At 44.3% G+C, this 16,531-nt stretch overlaps 1 protein-coding gene across 1 annotated transcript in view; it reads left to right on the forward strand.

Moving 5' to 3' along the window:
* Window positions 1-3,620, forward strand: part of RHBDD1 (rhomboid domain containing 1) — a 106,897-nt gene extending 103,277 nt beyond the window's left edge. Inside the window, exon 7 of the mRNA XM_080667256.1 lies at window positions 2,176-3,620. Within this exon, the coding sequence (XP_080523382.1) occupies window positions 2,176-2,270 (95 nt within the window). The 3' untranslated portion in view covers window positions 2,271-3,620. The remainder of the gene's footprint in view (window positions 1-2,175) is intronic.
* The last annotated feature ends 12,911 nt before the right edge of the window (window positions 3,621-16,531 follow it).

A 16,531-nucleotide genomic window follows, 5' to 3' on the forward strand; every position in this document is an offset into this window, starting at 1 on the left:
TAAGAATAGTCTTGTTAAACACAACTGTTAAAGGCAAAGCAGGACTTGGGGTTTATAATATCTAAGCAGCAAACTAGTGGTAATTGGATTCATGAGGTTCAATGTAATTTCAAAGCATTTACCACTTTGAACAAAGAGAAATTCCTTTATAGATATGGTTGGCAAAAGCCATATCCAGTAAAACGTTGAATCTTACAGCAGTTATAAAATCTTTATGGTAAAAGTCTTAAGCCTATATGTTTGGATATCATCTTTAATGAAAGCTGATAAGGTGACAGATATAGGGTGGGGCAAAAGTAGGTTTACAGGTGTTAGAATGGAAAATAACACAATAATGAATAAATAATAATATAAGAATAAACTGTGTTTTGCATATTCACAGCTGTAAACCTACTTTTGCCTCACCCTCTCGTTCATTGGAGTGGAAAAACCCAAGGTGGCATCTCCCCCACAGGAATGATAGGCCCAGGCCTGCCCTGTTCACTCTGGTGTACCAGCCAGGAAGGGCTCCAGGGGTCAGCAGGGGCGATTCTCCGGTGGTCTCAGAAGGAAGGGAGATCAGAAATATGGGAAAGCAGAAATATGAAGGAGGTATTTTTGACCATCTTCTAGAAGTCTCTCCTTGTCTGACCATCTTTGCATGTTTATATGTTACCTGCAGACATCTTTGACAAGGTGCCACACTTGCAGAGTAAGCAGGAGGGATCTACTGTTCACCTGTTTTCCCTCCTGGCGGGACCCCCCTGCCCACCCACCCTTCCCAGTGGGGCCAGTACTTCCGGAGTATTTACCCCACCCATGCCCCCTGAGTCAGTCCTGTCAGAACCCCAGTGGGCAATGTTGAATGTCATTTTGTCTGGCTGTAACATATACCCTTGGAGGTCCCAGGCAGGTGCTGCTGAGTCAAGCCCATATGTTTATTGAGCAGCTTCTGTGTGTCCAGGACTGTACGGGGCACTGGGGAGCAGAGAGAACTGTCAGAGATGTCGCCTACCATTTAAAGCTTATAATCCTTGTAGGAGCGAGAACAGGCGTGAACAGTGGCTGCCCTCGCTGGCAGGTTGCATGAGGACCACCAAGAGAAGGTGCTGGAAGCTGAAGAGCTGGAGTTGGGAGAGGATTCTCTCATCAGGAGGGCCAGGAGGCAGTGGATTCAGATTGGGCATGGGAAAGTGAGTGAGACACCTGGTCGGCATAGGCGATGGAAGTGAGCCTTTCAGAGCGAGTTTACAGGGTTAGCGTGGTCACAGGAGTGGAAGGTACAACCTTTTAGGTCCATGTGCTTAAAAGCAAACCTGCTGCTTCCCCATATCTATGGGTGGTGCCCTGCATGGCTGCCTCCTGGAGACTTGAATCTCTTTCAGTAAATTTAGGCTGCTGGTGCCCTGGGGTCAAGGACTGCCTATTTTTATTCCTTCATTACTCCCACAATGCCTGAAAACGTGTTTGCATGTGTATATGTGTGTGTGTGTGTGTGTGTGTGTGTGTGTGTATGTGTGTGTAGTGATTGAAATGCTTATATCATCGTAAACTATATTTTTGGTATGTTTGCAGCCCCAAGAAACCCTTTGCAGTAATGATCTCCATTATCCTTCATATGACCTTCACATATTATGCCTGCACATTTGTCTGCCTGCCCAGATGTTGGTCATTATGGTAATGCAGTCCCTGCGCCGTGGCCCATGATGCCCCGGGGAGCTTGTGCATTTCAGGCTGGGAGGGGCAGGAGGCACAGGTTAGGGGGAGGAAAAGAGAGGACCCAGGGGCTGATCAAGAGAAACCAACCAGCGCACCTGGCGGGAAGACATAGACGGTGACAAGTTATTTCTGAGCATTAAAAATAAATAAAATAAACCAAGCCCTTGAGACATTAGGGACATTACATGATGTAAATGATGGAGCATGGTGGAAGGAATAATTAAAATCAGAAGACTGTTAGGAAGCTTCAGATGAGTCACAGTAGGTTCATAGGCTGGACCACACTAAAAATATTTGCTGGATGTTGAAATGTAGTATTCACAGCTAACACTGAAATGTGTTGTTCTGTTTCTGTTTCGTGCTACAATAAAGATGATGCCCAAACCATTTTCCTCCTGGAGTCCCAGGGTGCCGTGCCCTGTAAATGTCCGAGCAGTGGATGGGCTGTGTGTGATTTTCCCGTGCTTTCTCATACAGGAAACAGCAGGAACACGCCCCCGTCCTATGGGTTCCGGCTGCCACCAGAAGAAGAAATGAGGAGAATGCGGCTTCACAGATTCGACCGCCAGTGAGGACGCGCAGCATCCCGGCAGACAGCAGTGGTGTAATTACTGCCTGTGTGGTTCCCCCCCAAACCCTGATGACTGTAAACAGAAGCAGAGAGCGGGTTATCGTCCAGACCGCTCCGATCTGCCTTGCCTGTCTGTCTCCGGTGGCCCCAGGAGCCTGGAGTCCCAAACAGGCTGGTTGCCCTGAAACCAGCCTTGCTGAACAGCCTCCTGCGGGCGGCCTTTCTCCTGGCCTTGCTTCCTCTCACAAACAAGGTCAGTGCCTCCAGGTAGGGACCAGTTTCCACACTCCATTCTCTCACTGTCGACTCCACGGCGCCTCTGCCTTGTTGTTTTTGAGGCCTCTGACCTTCACCAGGAGGCTTGTCTCCACCAGCTCCAGCTCCTAAGATGGGGCTTTATTCCACCTGGCCTGCTCCGTGTTCGACTTTGCAGGAAGTTAGGAGCCGTGCCTGGTCCTCCTGGCATGTTGCCATGGTGACTTCCCAGGACCGGGATGTGGCTCCCACCGCACTGTGTTCCCACAGTGCAGGAACCCCAGCTCCTCCGGCCCCTGCATCTGGGTGGTGCTGGCAGTGCCCTTGGTTTGGTCTTGTATTGCTTGGCCTTACAGAGCGTCTGACCGGAAAAGCTTTAGTGAGACCAGGTGGGGAAAGTGCACTCAACAGGACATCAGGTGGCACCGGCATGGGGCAGCCTCCCTAGTGGCCTCTGCGTGCCTGGGAGGGAGTGCTTTCTAACCCGTCAGCAAAGCAGTAGGTGCCACGTGCAAAGTAGAGCCACGTTGTTGGTGGTATGCTCACTGAGAAATCACGCTTGAAAAAGCCTTTTCTCATCAAAGTGCCTTTTCACTGGCCACTGTAATAGCCACTTGTCTACTCGTGTCCAAGACACTCCCCTGCTGTCTGGCCAATCATTTAAGTGCTTCCTGGTGCTTCTGTTTTATGAAAAGGGCAGTCGATATCACTGATGTCTTAGTCACTGAGATATTTATTTTTTTAAAGAGTTGGAAGCAGCAGATATCTATTTCAATTTATCTAGGACTTATATAGAGTTTTCTGATTATGAAAGTAATATACAAGTCCCTTGTATATGCATAAAGCAAACATGTTATGGAAGAAAATAAGCCATATGTTAACAGAGGTTACTTTGAGGAGTGGAGCAAAAAGGATTTTGCTTTCTGTTTTTATAATTTTATATTTCTCTTTTATATCTCTGTGTGTGTATCACTTTTGCAATAAGAAAACTGACTTATATCATAATAATAAATCAAGAAATATATACTGACAGTCCTTGAGTTACGTCGGACTCGATGTAAGTCATTTCACGGTTACGTTGCCATCTCCCATTTATAAAAAAAAAAAAAAAGTTCCGTCATTTCAACGTATGTACATATGTGCTTTTTGTTTTTTATTACTTATTTACCACAAGTAAAGGTCAGGAATTGTTATCTTTCTTTTAAATTTTTTTTACTGTTTCACTTCATTACTGCTGTGTATGTGCTCCATGTGAGTGACGTAGGTGCTTAATGTAGGTGGGTTCCGACTTACGGCGAAAATCGAGTTACCTCGCGCCGTAAGAACAGATCTCCAACGTAACCTGAGGTCCTACTGTAATCAAGAAAATGGACTTAATAAGTAATGTCTATTGAGAAAATTCACGCTATAAACAGGGAATCAAATATATATGTGTATAATTTTAAAATCACCAGGATTCTCACCACTCAGAAGTGCCCAGGGTTAATACTTGGGGGGTATTGCTTTCTCAGCTTTTCTTTGTATACATTTGGCAATTTGGAGCATAACAACGGTGCAGTTTTGGATCCAGTTCCTAATCTGAATTGACTTGGAGAGGCTTTGACACTCGCATATAAATGCCCTAAGGCAGTGGTCGGCAAACTGCGGCTTGTGAGCCACATGCGGCTCTTTGGCCCCTTGAGTTTTTAGCAAAGGCCAGCTTAGGAGTACCCTAATTAAGTTAATAACAATGTACCTACCTATATAAGTTTAAAAAATTTGGCTCTCAAAAGAAATTTCAATCGTTGTACTGTTGGTATTTGGCTCTGTTGACTAATGAGTTTGCCGACCACTGCCCTAAGGAAACCACTTGAGACCTGGGAGCACTTGGACCCTCCGTCTGGCACAGATGCCTGGCCTCTTTGGGTTAATTTATAATTGAAGTAAAGCTATAGCTTGTTTATAATATGAATTGTATCTGTGAGTCTGGTAACTTTAAACATATTTAAATTAAAATGTTCAAGTTAAATGTCATTCCTCTCTCCCCCAAACTCTACAAATTTGACTCCTGTTTTCCCTGTTAGGAGTAACCTCATTGTTGCATGCCATCTTCTGATAGCACATTGAACAAGTAATCTGCTAGAACTTACTTCTTGTCCTCACTGTTACTTGTGCACAACTACACAAAGACGTGCCTTCTGCACTGGAGCGTGGACTGTGAACGGCTCTGGGACCAGGCCGGTGTTTTGTTTTTCTAAACTTTCCCCCTCTGCCACCCAAGATTGGCCCTGGCTCCCGGTGGGGACTCATGAAATGTTAGTTTCTCAACAAATTGTTTTTTTCAATGCATTAAGTCTAATAACTTTATATGGAAGTGGTTTTTTGTTTGTTTGTTTGTTTGGTTTTTTTTTGCGGGGGGCGCATTGTATTGCTGTTGAATCCAAGAATAGTAGCTCCTGGCTGTATTTGACTGGTCAGATACAAAGACACTGGCGTTGGATTTGGGATGATGGAACTGTAATATGCACACCTTCTTTATTTATGGACCGGAACATCGCTAAGCTTTAGAGAAGAGGAAAGGTCATTTTAGTTATAAATATAAACCAGATATCTTAGCACAACAGTAAAGATGTTCTGGAAATTATTATACTTACTTCAGTTAATAGGTTTGCCTGTAACCAGGGCTTATTATTTCCCATGTCCATCTGTTTTCATTTGTTTCCTACAATAAGGAATCCCCAAAATTATGCCAACAAAAATAAGTGTATTGGACAAATTATTTCTAATAGTGAATAAGCACATAGAGCTGGTTTTTAAATTTGATGTCTTTACTTGAGAGCAATTTCTTTATTGTCTATTCAATATCCATTTCCCAGTTTGGTTGTGGTCAGTCGGCTTATGAAACCTCTTAATTCAGAATCTTGGTTCTCAAGACAAAGGAGTGGTCATTCCTCTGAATGACCTTGAAAGTATTGCCTGTATTCACAAAGTTGTACATGGCTGTTTAAGCCTCCTGAATCGTTTTCGTCTGCTGCTGAGGCACAGACTGAGTTGTCAATGTCTGATTTTCACAGGACCAGGGCCAGGCTACATATTTGGCATCTGTTCTGCTGCCTGGGGAGTGAGTTAGCTAAAGGGGTGAGATCTGCCACAAACCAAACTGGGAGACAGAGGGTGTGTCCGACCAGGCCTTCCTGTTCCCAGTCTTAGTTTCTCTCAACAGATTCAGTATTCAGTGAAGAATTGTATTCAATGAGTCATTTTTAAAAACCTATCACCTCTTCCTTCCCCTTCCCATGGATTATTGCAATAATTTCTTATATTTTTTGCCGCTCATCTTTCATTTTAGAATCTCAGACTCTGCGTAGAAGGACCTTAAAATCTCTCAATCCCTTGCTCTGCTTAATAATTATAATACCCCTGCACTCAGTTCTACGTAGCTCTGCCCATTAATCTTCCAAAATTGACTCTTGTAATGGCACTCATTATCTCCTACCTCTTATTGTCTCTGTTGCCAAAGGATAAAGGTCAAACTCATTAGCCTTGACCATGCAGGTGCCACCCAGTCTTTGGGCCTCATCCCCATTTATCCATTAGTCTGTGCTGACCGGCTCACCACCTAACCTGTGACTTAATTTGTGATGCACTCTCACATGGAGCAGCCTTTTCCTCTCCCTCTGCCCATCAGAGCCTCCCTGACCTATCCCAGACACCTCATCCCTGCCTGATCTCGCCCCCATCAGATCCACTGCACTCACTGGGCCGTCCTCACAGTGTCCACAACCTACTGGAATTGCTGGTTATCCACAAGGAGAGGCTGTCTATCTCTCTAGATTGTAAGCCTCACGAGAGCAGGGACCATGACTGTTTCTGTGTATCTCCTTGTACTCCAAACAATGCTTTGTCTGGATCATCAGAACCAACAAACGTGTATGGACTGAAACAGAGAGCAGCTCATTTATGCCGTCACCACAGGAAGGTGTGAAAAGATGTGCCTGTTGCTTATTAATATTGTTGTACTCCCCCTGTACCTCCTTGGATTACATCAAGGGAAGGGTAACTTGAAAGAAAGCATTTGCCCATAGAAATATAATCTGGGGCCTTTCCCAAGTCTTCATAGGACAACAGGCCTACTGATGAGATCGTGGGGAGGTATCACCAACCTGTGTCACTAAGACACACCCACCTCACTGAATGCTGTGAATACCACCCAGCTGGCCACTGCACTCCTGCAGGTATGCGTTTGATGTGTCTGTGCTAACATTTTTCCTTCTGTGGAATTTAAGGGCAGGGAGAAAGTGATCTTGACATGGTGTTCAGATGGTAGGAATGAGCTGGCAGATTTGAAAATACAGTTTATACCTTATGAAGGAAAACTGGAACATTGCTCATAGAAATCCTTAAATTTGCTGGTAGTATGGATTGCTTCTTAGGAAGAGAATGGTGCCATAACCTCAGTATCAAGGCACACACAAGTAAAACCTGAAAACACCCCTGCCACACGCCCTGTGCGGGACCTGGCCTAGGCCCCTCCTCTAAGTATTGACAAGAGCTGCTTGCCCACTGGCCAGGGTTTCTGCCCGGAAGCTGTGAAGTTCTTTCTGTCTCTCACTCTATTTCCCCTTAAAAACCTGGTGTGGTGCCTGGAGGGAAGTGCTAAAAACAAATCAAACAACCAAATAGTATGTGATGCCATAGATTCTTGGAATTTACTTGAGGTCCTTTAAAGTTTTTGCCTAGAGAAACCAAGATGGCGGCATAGGTAAACACCTAAACTGCTGCCTCGCGCAACATTTTCAAAACTACAACTAAAAGACAAAACAGACATCATCCAGAACCACAGGAAGGCTGGCTGAGTGGAAATTCTACAACTAGAAGGAAAGAGAAAAGCACACTGAGACTCAGAGGAGCTGCAGGAGGCTGAGGTACTGAGACGCACGCGCAGAGAGGACTGGCAACTGAGGGCGCGGCTGGCTTTCTCAAGCAGGAGGGAGACAAAAGCTCCCAACTGCACTGAACTCCAGTTCCAGGTGAGACTCTGGGGACCCAGACTCATACGGGTGAAACTGGACTGTCAGGACGAGAAAAGCACACTGAGACTCAGAGGAACTGCGGAAGGCAGAGGTACCGAGGCGCGTGCGTGGAGAGGGCGGGCAACTGAGTACGTGGCTGGCTCTCTCAATCGGGAGGGAGACAAAAGCTCCCGACTGCACTGAACTCCAGTTCCAAGCGAGACTCTGGGGACCCAGACTCATTCGGGGAGAAACTGGACTGTCTGGCAGCGGGCAGAACTCGAGGGCGGCTTTCTCTCAGAGGTGCTTGCAGCGATTACCACGGGACACAGAGACATAGGGGCCTATAAGGGCAGGGCTGACGGGAAACCAATGCTGTCTGCTCTGCCCTGAGACTCTGCCCCATCCAAGCTGAGCACAGAGGCTCTTTCAAGTCTTGTCTCATAAGGGTGTCTGCAGCACAGAAGTTCTCCCAGCGTAGACACAGCTCATCCTCACAGCCAATTGGCCTGGAGGTCAATTCCTCCCAGTGATACCAACAACAATCAAGGCTTAACTACAACAAGACTGTGCACACAGCCCACAAAGGGGTGCACCAAGATTGTCCACCTCAGGTAACTGGGGAGGCTGATCCACTGGGCCCTATAGGACACCTAGCACACAAAGCCACTCTACCAACTCAGGGAAGCAGCCAAAATGCGGAGACAAAGAAACAGATCACAAATGAAAGAAATGGAGGAAAGCAAACGACTGGATATAGAGTTCAAAACCACAGTTATAAGGTTTTTCAAGAATTTTCTAGAAAAGGCCAATAAATTTAGCGAGACCCTCGAGGATATGAAAAAGGACCAACTAGAAATTAAGCATACACTGGCTGAAATTAAAAAAAATATTATACAGAGATCAAACAGCAGACTAGAGGATCACAAGAATCAACTCAAAGATTTAAAATACAAAGAAGCAAAAAACACTCAACCGGAAAAGCAAAAAGAAAAAAGAATCCAAAAATATGAAGATAGTGTAAGGAGCCTCTGGGACAACTTCAAGCGTACCAACATCCGAATTATGGGGTGCCAGAAGAAGAGAGAGAGCAAGATACTGAAAACCTATTTGGAGAAATAATGACCGAAAACTTCCCCCACCTGGTGAAAGAAATAGACTTACAAGTGCAGGAAGCGCAGAGAACCCCAAACAAAAGGAATCCAAAGAGGACCACACCAAGACACATCATAATTAAAATGCCAAGAGCAAAAGACAAAGAGAGAATATTAAAAGCAGCAAGAGAAAAACAGTTAGTTACCTACAAGGGAGCACCCATACGACTGTCAGCTGATTTCTCAACAGAAACTATGCAGGCCAGACAGGAGTGGCAAGAAATATCCAAAGTGATGAATAGCAAGAACCTACAACCAAGATTACTCTACCCAGCAAAGCTATCATTCAAAGAATTGAAGGGCAGATAAAGAGCTTCACAGATAAGAAAAAGCTAAAGGAGTTTATCACCACCAAACCAGTATTATATGAAATGCTGAAAGGTATTCTTTAAGAAGAGGAAGAAGAAGAAAAAGGTAAAGATAAAAATTATGAACAACAAATACATATCTATCAACAAATGAATCTAAAAATCAAGTGAATAAAAAAAATCTGATGAACAGAATAAACTGGTGAATTTAATAGAATCAGGGGCATAGAAAGGGAGTGGACTGACAATTCTCGGGGGGAAAGGGTGTGGGGGGTGCGGGAAGAGACTGGACAAAAATCGTACACCTACGGATGAGGACAGTGGGGGCGGGGGTAAGGGCAGAGGGTGGGGTGGGAACCGAGTGGAGGAGTGCTATGGGGGAAAAAAGAGGAACAATTGTAATAATCTGAACAATAAAGTTTTATTAAATTAAAAAAAAAGTTTTTGCCTAACTTGAATCTCGAGAAGCTGCCTCTTAATAAGATTCTCTCCCCCAACAATTAAAATGAGCTTGCACAGCCTTAGCAGCTGATCATTATTAAAACAATTGAGCAAGGCCTCCGAATCTCTAATCAAGAACAGCTCCGCCAAAACCGGTTTGGCTCAGTGGATAGAGCGTCAGCCTGTGGACCGAGGGGTCCCGGGTTCGATTCGGTCAAGGGCACGTAACTTGGTTGCGGGCACATCCCCAGTAGGAGGTGTGCAGGAGGCAGCTGATCGATGTTTCTCTCTCATCGATGTTTCTAACTCTCTATCCCTCTTCCTTCCTCTCTGTAAAAAAATCAATAAAATATATATTTAAAAAAAAAAAAAAAAAAAGAACAGCTCCAAGGCCAAACTCCCTGCTGCTCGGAGTGTGGACCCGGGGCAGCGGCCAGCAGCACCCAGGAGTGGCTGGGAATTCAGACTCCTGCCCCAGGCCCATTTTCAAAGGTCCCACATGTGCATGAGTGGATCAAGAAGATAGGCTGTAGCTATACCATGGAATCTACGGAGAGTCCATGAGACAGAGGTAATCCTGTTCTTTGCAGCAACGTGGATGGAAGCAGAGAACCTTATGCACACGTAATACTTTCAACGGTAAAGATAAATTAAAACAACAACAACATAGCCTTGTTTCAATATAGTCACGGAGGCTCAGGGAGGGGAACTCAGGGCTCCAAGACCACCAGCACACAGTAGGGCAGTGCCTCCTGTTTCTGTTGTGCTGAGCAGACAGGAGCACCTGATCTCAGCAGAAAGAATAAGTGTAAAGAACAGCTTACCTGGAGCTGCACACGTTGCTCCCACAAAGAAGATTCCAATCCCGGCTGTGACCAGCAGCTGCGCACGGCAGAAATGGGCTGGCCCCAAGGACCAGGTGTGGGAGTTGGCATAGTTACTCCTTCTGCATCGCCGGAGCAGAGTAAATGGGGGATCCAACCCACACACAGTGTCACAGGTTGGACCCACCTTTCACTGTGTGTGTGTTGTAGAGCAGACTGAGGGCTTTGTGACCAGAGGAACTTTTTACTCTTGATTTTAAAGCTTGCCGTGGTTTTCCAGACACATAGATTCCAATTGATAACTGGTTGAGAATTTCGTGTTAGGCTGATAAAATTATGCCCGAAGTATATAGTCATTGAGGATGCAAGCCACCCCCTCGGACAGGAAGTGCCTTGCTGGCAAGTGGGACAATGAAAATGTCTAGGTCAGCTGGCACTGCAGTCCCTGGGCCGCCAGGTAAGGGCCTCCAGATACTTCTTTCTCCAGCTCAGGGTAGTTCTGAGTTGCTGACCTTGGACATCAGGGGGCTCCAAAGGCCTGGCTGGTTTGCACTGGACCCTGCAATACAGGCCTTCCGGGCTCCCCCAGGTCGCTCTGACCTCATGGGTTCCCTGCCCCCTTCCCTCCAAGCGCATCTTCAGACTGTCTCCGAGCCAAGCTGGGCGGGGGTCTGAGGACTCATGATGGGCCTTGCAGGGACAGCATCCGTTGAGGCCCCGGAGTGACAGCCCCGTGGGGGCCTCTATTTTCTAAGCCACCCATACATGGGAAAGCCCTTGGGAGGCGATGGTGTAGGTGAAGGTGCAATCTTCAATGACAGACCAGGGTTCAGATTCTACGGGGGCCTGATTGTGTCACCTCGATCAAGCCGCTTACTCTGTCTAAATCTCAGTCTCCTTACCCGCAAAATAGGATAGTGGAGAGGTTGAGAGGGAGTACAAGCAGCAGGGTTAATACAGCTCCTGTCACCTAGTCCCTGCTAACACATAGCTCAAGAAAGGTTAAATATCCTCACATCTCCACCAGGTGAGGGGTGGGACCGAGGACCACTGAAGGTCCCCTCTAATTAACAAGAGTGGCTCCTTGAGACAGTCACTGAATGTCTGCACCTCACCTGCCCTGCGCTTTGCTGCAGGAGACTATCATCCCTGCCTGACCCTTACCTTTTGGTTACCATGGTTATCAGTAACCATACCTCACTTCCACTTAATCTCTTTGTAGTTGTATCTCTTACTTTAAATCCTCAGAACCGTCCTGTGAAGTGAGTGTTCTCATTCTCCTTCAATTAATGGGGCAACTTCAACCCACAGGGTCTGCACCCCAGCCACTGCCCAAGCAACTCAGCAGGTTGATGTAGACCCCTGGCCGTGAGGCCTGGTTTCCCATCCATCCCCCAGCCCAGCACCGTGCACAGGACAGTGCTTCCCGGAGCCCGGGAATCTCATGGGCACCCTAAAACGTGACCGGGGAAAGGGGGTCACGTTTTAGGGTGCCCATGCTCTTCCCATTGGCTGCTCCCACTTGTGCCTTGTGTCCTCTCCTGTTTGCCCCACTGAGCCAGCCGCAGGGAGGCGGCATTCCGAGGCAGGAAAGAAAAGTGAACTCACGTTGGCTTGAAAGAAAATAAATGCACCAGATACATCACAGTTGTTCTGGGATGTCATCACAGAATTTTATACATAATAAATGAAATTATAAACTGTAATACAACAAAGACTGAATTGTCAGTAGCAGACCAGGCATCTTGCAAATGGTACATTTTGAAAGTCTTTAACTTTACAACCACAGGTTAGAGAAAGGGATGCAATTTATTGGACCCGTTTCACATTTTTCCTATGAATCATTAAATATTTAAGCACCATAAAATTCAAGCATCTCATGTGGATGTGGCAGACAGCCTTGGTGGTTTAAAATGCATTATGCAGAGTCTCTGGCAGATAATAACAGCGACAATTGCAGAGTACTGATTTTTAATGTCAATTGTTTTGTTCCCTGCAGAACTTCCTGATAATCTCCCTGTAGGAAACCGTGACTTTTTTGGTATGGTATAGTAGCTTTGAGAATTGAAATGAAATAGCATTCCCAGACATTAAAAATTGGCCAGGTTTAAATAATTCTAATTAGTAATTTATATGCCTGTGAGAATCATAATATAATTCTATATAAAAATGTATTTTTTATATTAAATGGTTTGTTTTAAATAGAACATGTGACCATAATCAGTGCACCATGGCTGCTATGTATTAGGTATATAACCAAACTTAATTTCCAATGCCAGAGTGTATGTTATAGCTCATGTTATAAATGAGAAAATTGGGGCTCAGGAAATTGGTGTAACTAACTCACCCAAGATAATAGCAAAAAGTGACCCAACCAGATTCAAACCTGGGTTCAACCAACTCTAAAGTCCACATTTTCCCACTATTCTTGCAGCCATACCTCATAAAAGTAACAATTATCAAATTACTCTGCTGAGCTAATAAAAACACAAATCTAATGTACTTTCCTGGAACATATAGAATGATTTGCTTTATTATAATCTATGAGAGGCTCAAAATAAAATCTTTGATAAAATCCAGTTTTTATGCACCATTCCATTGACTATTTTCCTAAGCACCGAGAACATGTGTAAGTTTGTTAGAGGCGACCTTGTTCCAGGAAGATCTCACATCACCAGGGAATAGAGATTTCAGCCCAAGTCAAGTCACGTGACATTTCAATGAAGAGTCTTCTCTCAGCCAAATCTCTCAAATCTTACATCTGAAATTTTAATTTTTGGGAAAGCAGCTATTCTTCAGGAGGGAGTGATGGTTAAAATTACTTCCAAATATTTAAATGTGACAACATATGTGCACACCCACAATCGCTTCTTACAATTATTCACTGGAAGCCCATTGATAGACTTGTACATCTGAAACCTATATAATTTTATTAATCAATGTCACCCCAATGAATTCAACTAAAAAACATTTAAAAATAGATTTCATTGCCCATTAAGAAAAAAAGGAATCCCATATGCAGAGTGAAACATCTAATGCCTGATGATGCTTGTTGGGTTGTCACTGAAAAAAGAATTGTGTCAATAATGTGCTCAGCTCTGTGGAGGCACTGGGTGTGCAAAGATGAGTGGAGCCTGGTCCTGCCCTCCATGTTAGCAAGAGAAGGCCGGAAGTGTGATGAGACCATACAGGAGCCATGGGGGAACAGGGGAGAGTGGACAGGTCCTAGTCTCTCTGGACAAGTTCACATACTCTCCTCCCCCTCAACCCTTCCAGTCTTTATAGGTCAGGAATTGTCTGGCAGGTCAACTTCTGGGGGCTGGTGGAAAGAGCAGGAGCAAAGTCACAGTGATCAGAGCCCACCTCTCTGGTGAGCACAGAGGCAACTCAGACAGCCCCTGCAGGCCCCTTCACCCCATGGGAAGTCACTGCACTCCAGAGGCAGGAGAGTCTTGGAAGGAATTTTAAGCCAAAGAATAACAAATTTGCTGGGATTGGCACACAGAGGCATCAGTTGGGGGTGTCTACCGCAAGAGTGTAGGTGAAAGACAAGGCTGTTAGGCAGGTACAATGAGGCTGGAGAGGAAGGGAGGCTGGGTGGTGACGAAGCTCAGGCCTTTGGAATATGAGAGGAGCGGGAACGGGCCACCACTCGCAGTCTGGACACCTGGGTAACTGGATGTATGGGGCTCCACTCACTGAGAACATGAACTCCAAAGGAAACCTGTGGCCCCCAGCTCATGACTCAGAGCAATTCCCACTGGGCAACCTAGACTCGGTGCAATCAGCAAAGCAGGAGAGGGGTTCCTGGGAAGGAGGTTTTGGTACCCATAACCACCTGTGATGGATTGGAACAGCCTGAAAGCTTTGTCCATCCTTCACAGACAAAGGACATTTCAAAGTACATTGATATATGACCAGGGGGAGAAAGTAATGGCTTAAAACAACGTGGTCTTCTCTTCCAAGAAGTTATTTTTCCATCTAGATAATTTAAAATGCTTTTTTTCCCCCCTCAAAAATCAGAAGGCAGCCCTAGCCAGTTTGGCTCAGTGGATAGAGCGTCAGACTGCGGACTGAAAGATCCCAGGTTTGATTCCGGTCAAGGGCACATGCCTGGGTTGTGGTCTCAATCCCAGGTAGGGGGCATGCAGGAGGCAGCTATTCAATGATTCTCTCATCATTGATGTTTCTATCTCTCTCTCCCTCTCCCTCTCTGAAATCAATAAATATATATATTTTAAAAATCAGAAGGCAGCATTTTGTTACATTTAGAAAAGGCTCCTATGTATGAAACCAGTATTTTGGACAATCTCAACTTGAGATTGTTCAAATATCCCAGGCTCACTATGGAGCAAACTGTTTTTTACAAAGTTTATTTGGCAATCTTATTAAAGTAGATACTACCGAAGTTAAAGTGTTTTAAATATGTTTCTTATGTTTCATTTTTCACCCTTACATCTTTTCAGAAAATGTTCTCAGACCAAGTTCATGAATGAACAAGACAAATTTCTAGAGTGCTTGAGTTTTGGTAATATATGATAAAGCTTTTGGAAACAGAAAACTGTAAGTATAAATAAGGTTGAAATTGGCTTAAATTTTAGGTGCTTAAAATTATGTAATATGCCATGGCATAGTTTAAGAACATCAATGAATGGATCAAATAAACTGAAGAAAGTGTTTCATCTTAAAATGTACATATTTTCTATTTTTACCAGAAAGTATTCTTAAAATAAATTATCATCCAGGGACACCTCATAACAAGACTCATTTGAAATGTGTTCTGTGTATAAGGGCACATTCCTAATCGATGTTTGGCCAGGAAACTATTTCTTATAAACAAACTTTTAATTGAGTTTTCCTTCTCTCAATTATTTTTAAGTGCATTGAAATAGCACTAAAATGAGTGTTACTCTCTCATGAGAAATGGCTTTCATTTTCTCTAAAGTTACTTTTTTTTAAAATGAGAAAGGCAAGTTTCCTAAAAATATTTCCTTTTGATATTTGTGATTAGACCACTGAAATCCTGCCAAAACAGAAAACAGCCTTTGCTATTCAGAAAACTACTCCTTATAAATGGACATAACTCCTAAACTTTTGTAGAAAATGTTAATACCAAATATCAAACTGCTGCCTTGGTATAATACCGATAGAACACATAAGAATGTTTTTAAAATTGGGAAAACAGGATGCTCCTATGAAAATGAATAACAGGAACATAAAATTCAAATTGTAGGTTGTCTTTGCTGCATTTAAAGATAATACTGTTCTTTCTTCTTCCTGGTGGGGTGACCGTGACTTAAATGAATCTTCTGACCTAAGTTTAATGAAGTCAGCCCTTCATTTTCTTGGAAGTGTATAATGATAGCTCTGTCACTTCCCCGTGTGAGATGCTATTATGTGTAGGAAGCAGAGTGTCCACTGTGGGCTGCGAGCCAGCTCTGCAGGGGCCGCTGGGGTCCTGAGCAAGATGCTTTGTATGAGCCGCGTGCCGCCTGAGGAAGTCCCAGGTGGCTTCTGTCCCATTAGCACGCACGCACTGAAGACAAGCTGGACCCCGACTGGGGAAAAGCTGCCTGTTGGGAAGTTCGCTGCCATGGGAAGTCAATTTTTGTGAATCACTGTCTTAATATTCATTAACAGCTTTTAGTCTCTTAATCCCTCATTGAATATATTTTTTCCATAATTGCTGCTTTTCAAACGGGGTGCCAGAGTAGGCATCTCCATCCTCTGACAGATGCAGCAGAGAACATAATGTTTTACGTTCATCTGCAGTGTGTTTATGCTAATGTCACATCTCCGGAATACGGCCACGTGGTCCTTTCTGGCATAGCAATTCAATGTGCTTTGAAATGAGCTGTTCACGCTGGCTGTGTGGATTTTTGTTTTTAAATCTCGTTGGGTCATGGTTTTACCATTATTTAAAGTACATGGAAAAAATAGATTACAGAGGAAATCATTTTGAAATGTTGGAAATCTCTACTTTCCAGTTTCATTTGTTGGCCTATTTATTTTTTCCTGTAAAATCCATCCAGAAGCCCCCTGTATTCCAGAGTAACTGACTTCAATTGTTTGAGGTGCTATTAAGCAATGAATGGAGTTTTCAGTAATGTAGTTTGTAATCTGGCCTTTATCATCTATTTGCCTTCCTGTGCATTTTTTTTTTAATTATAAAGCTAACTTCTATCCTCCTCAATAAAATAAGGAGATCTGGGTTTCATCTAGATTGGTGGGTCCAACCATATCCATACACGTAGCATTTGCTTAACCTGTCCAGAACAGAGAAGTACAG

This window comes from Plecotus auritus (genome assembly GCF_963455305.1).
Source record: "Plecotus auritus genome assembly, chromosome: 5".
Lineage (NCBI taxonomy): Eukaryota > Metazoa > Chordata > Mammalia > Chiroptera > Vespertilionidae > Plecotus > Plecotus auritus.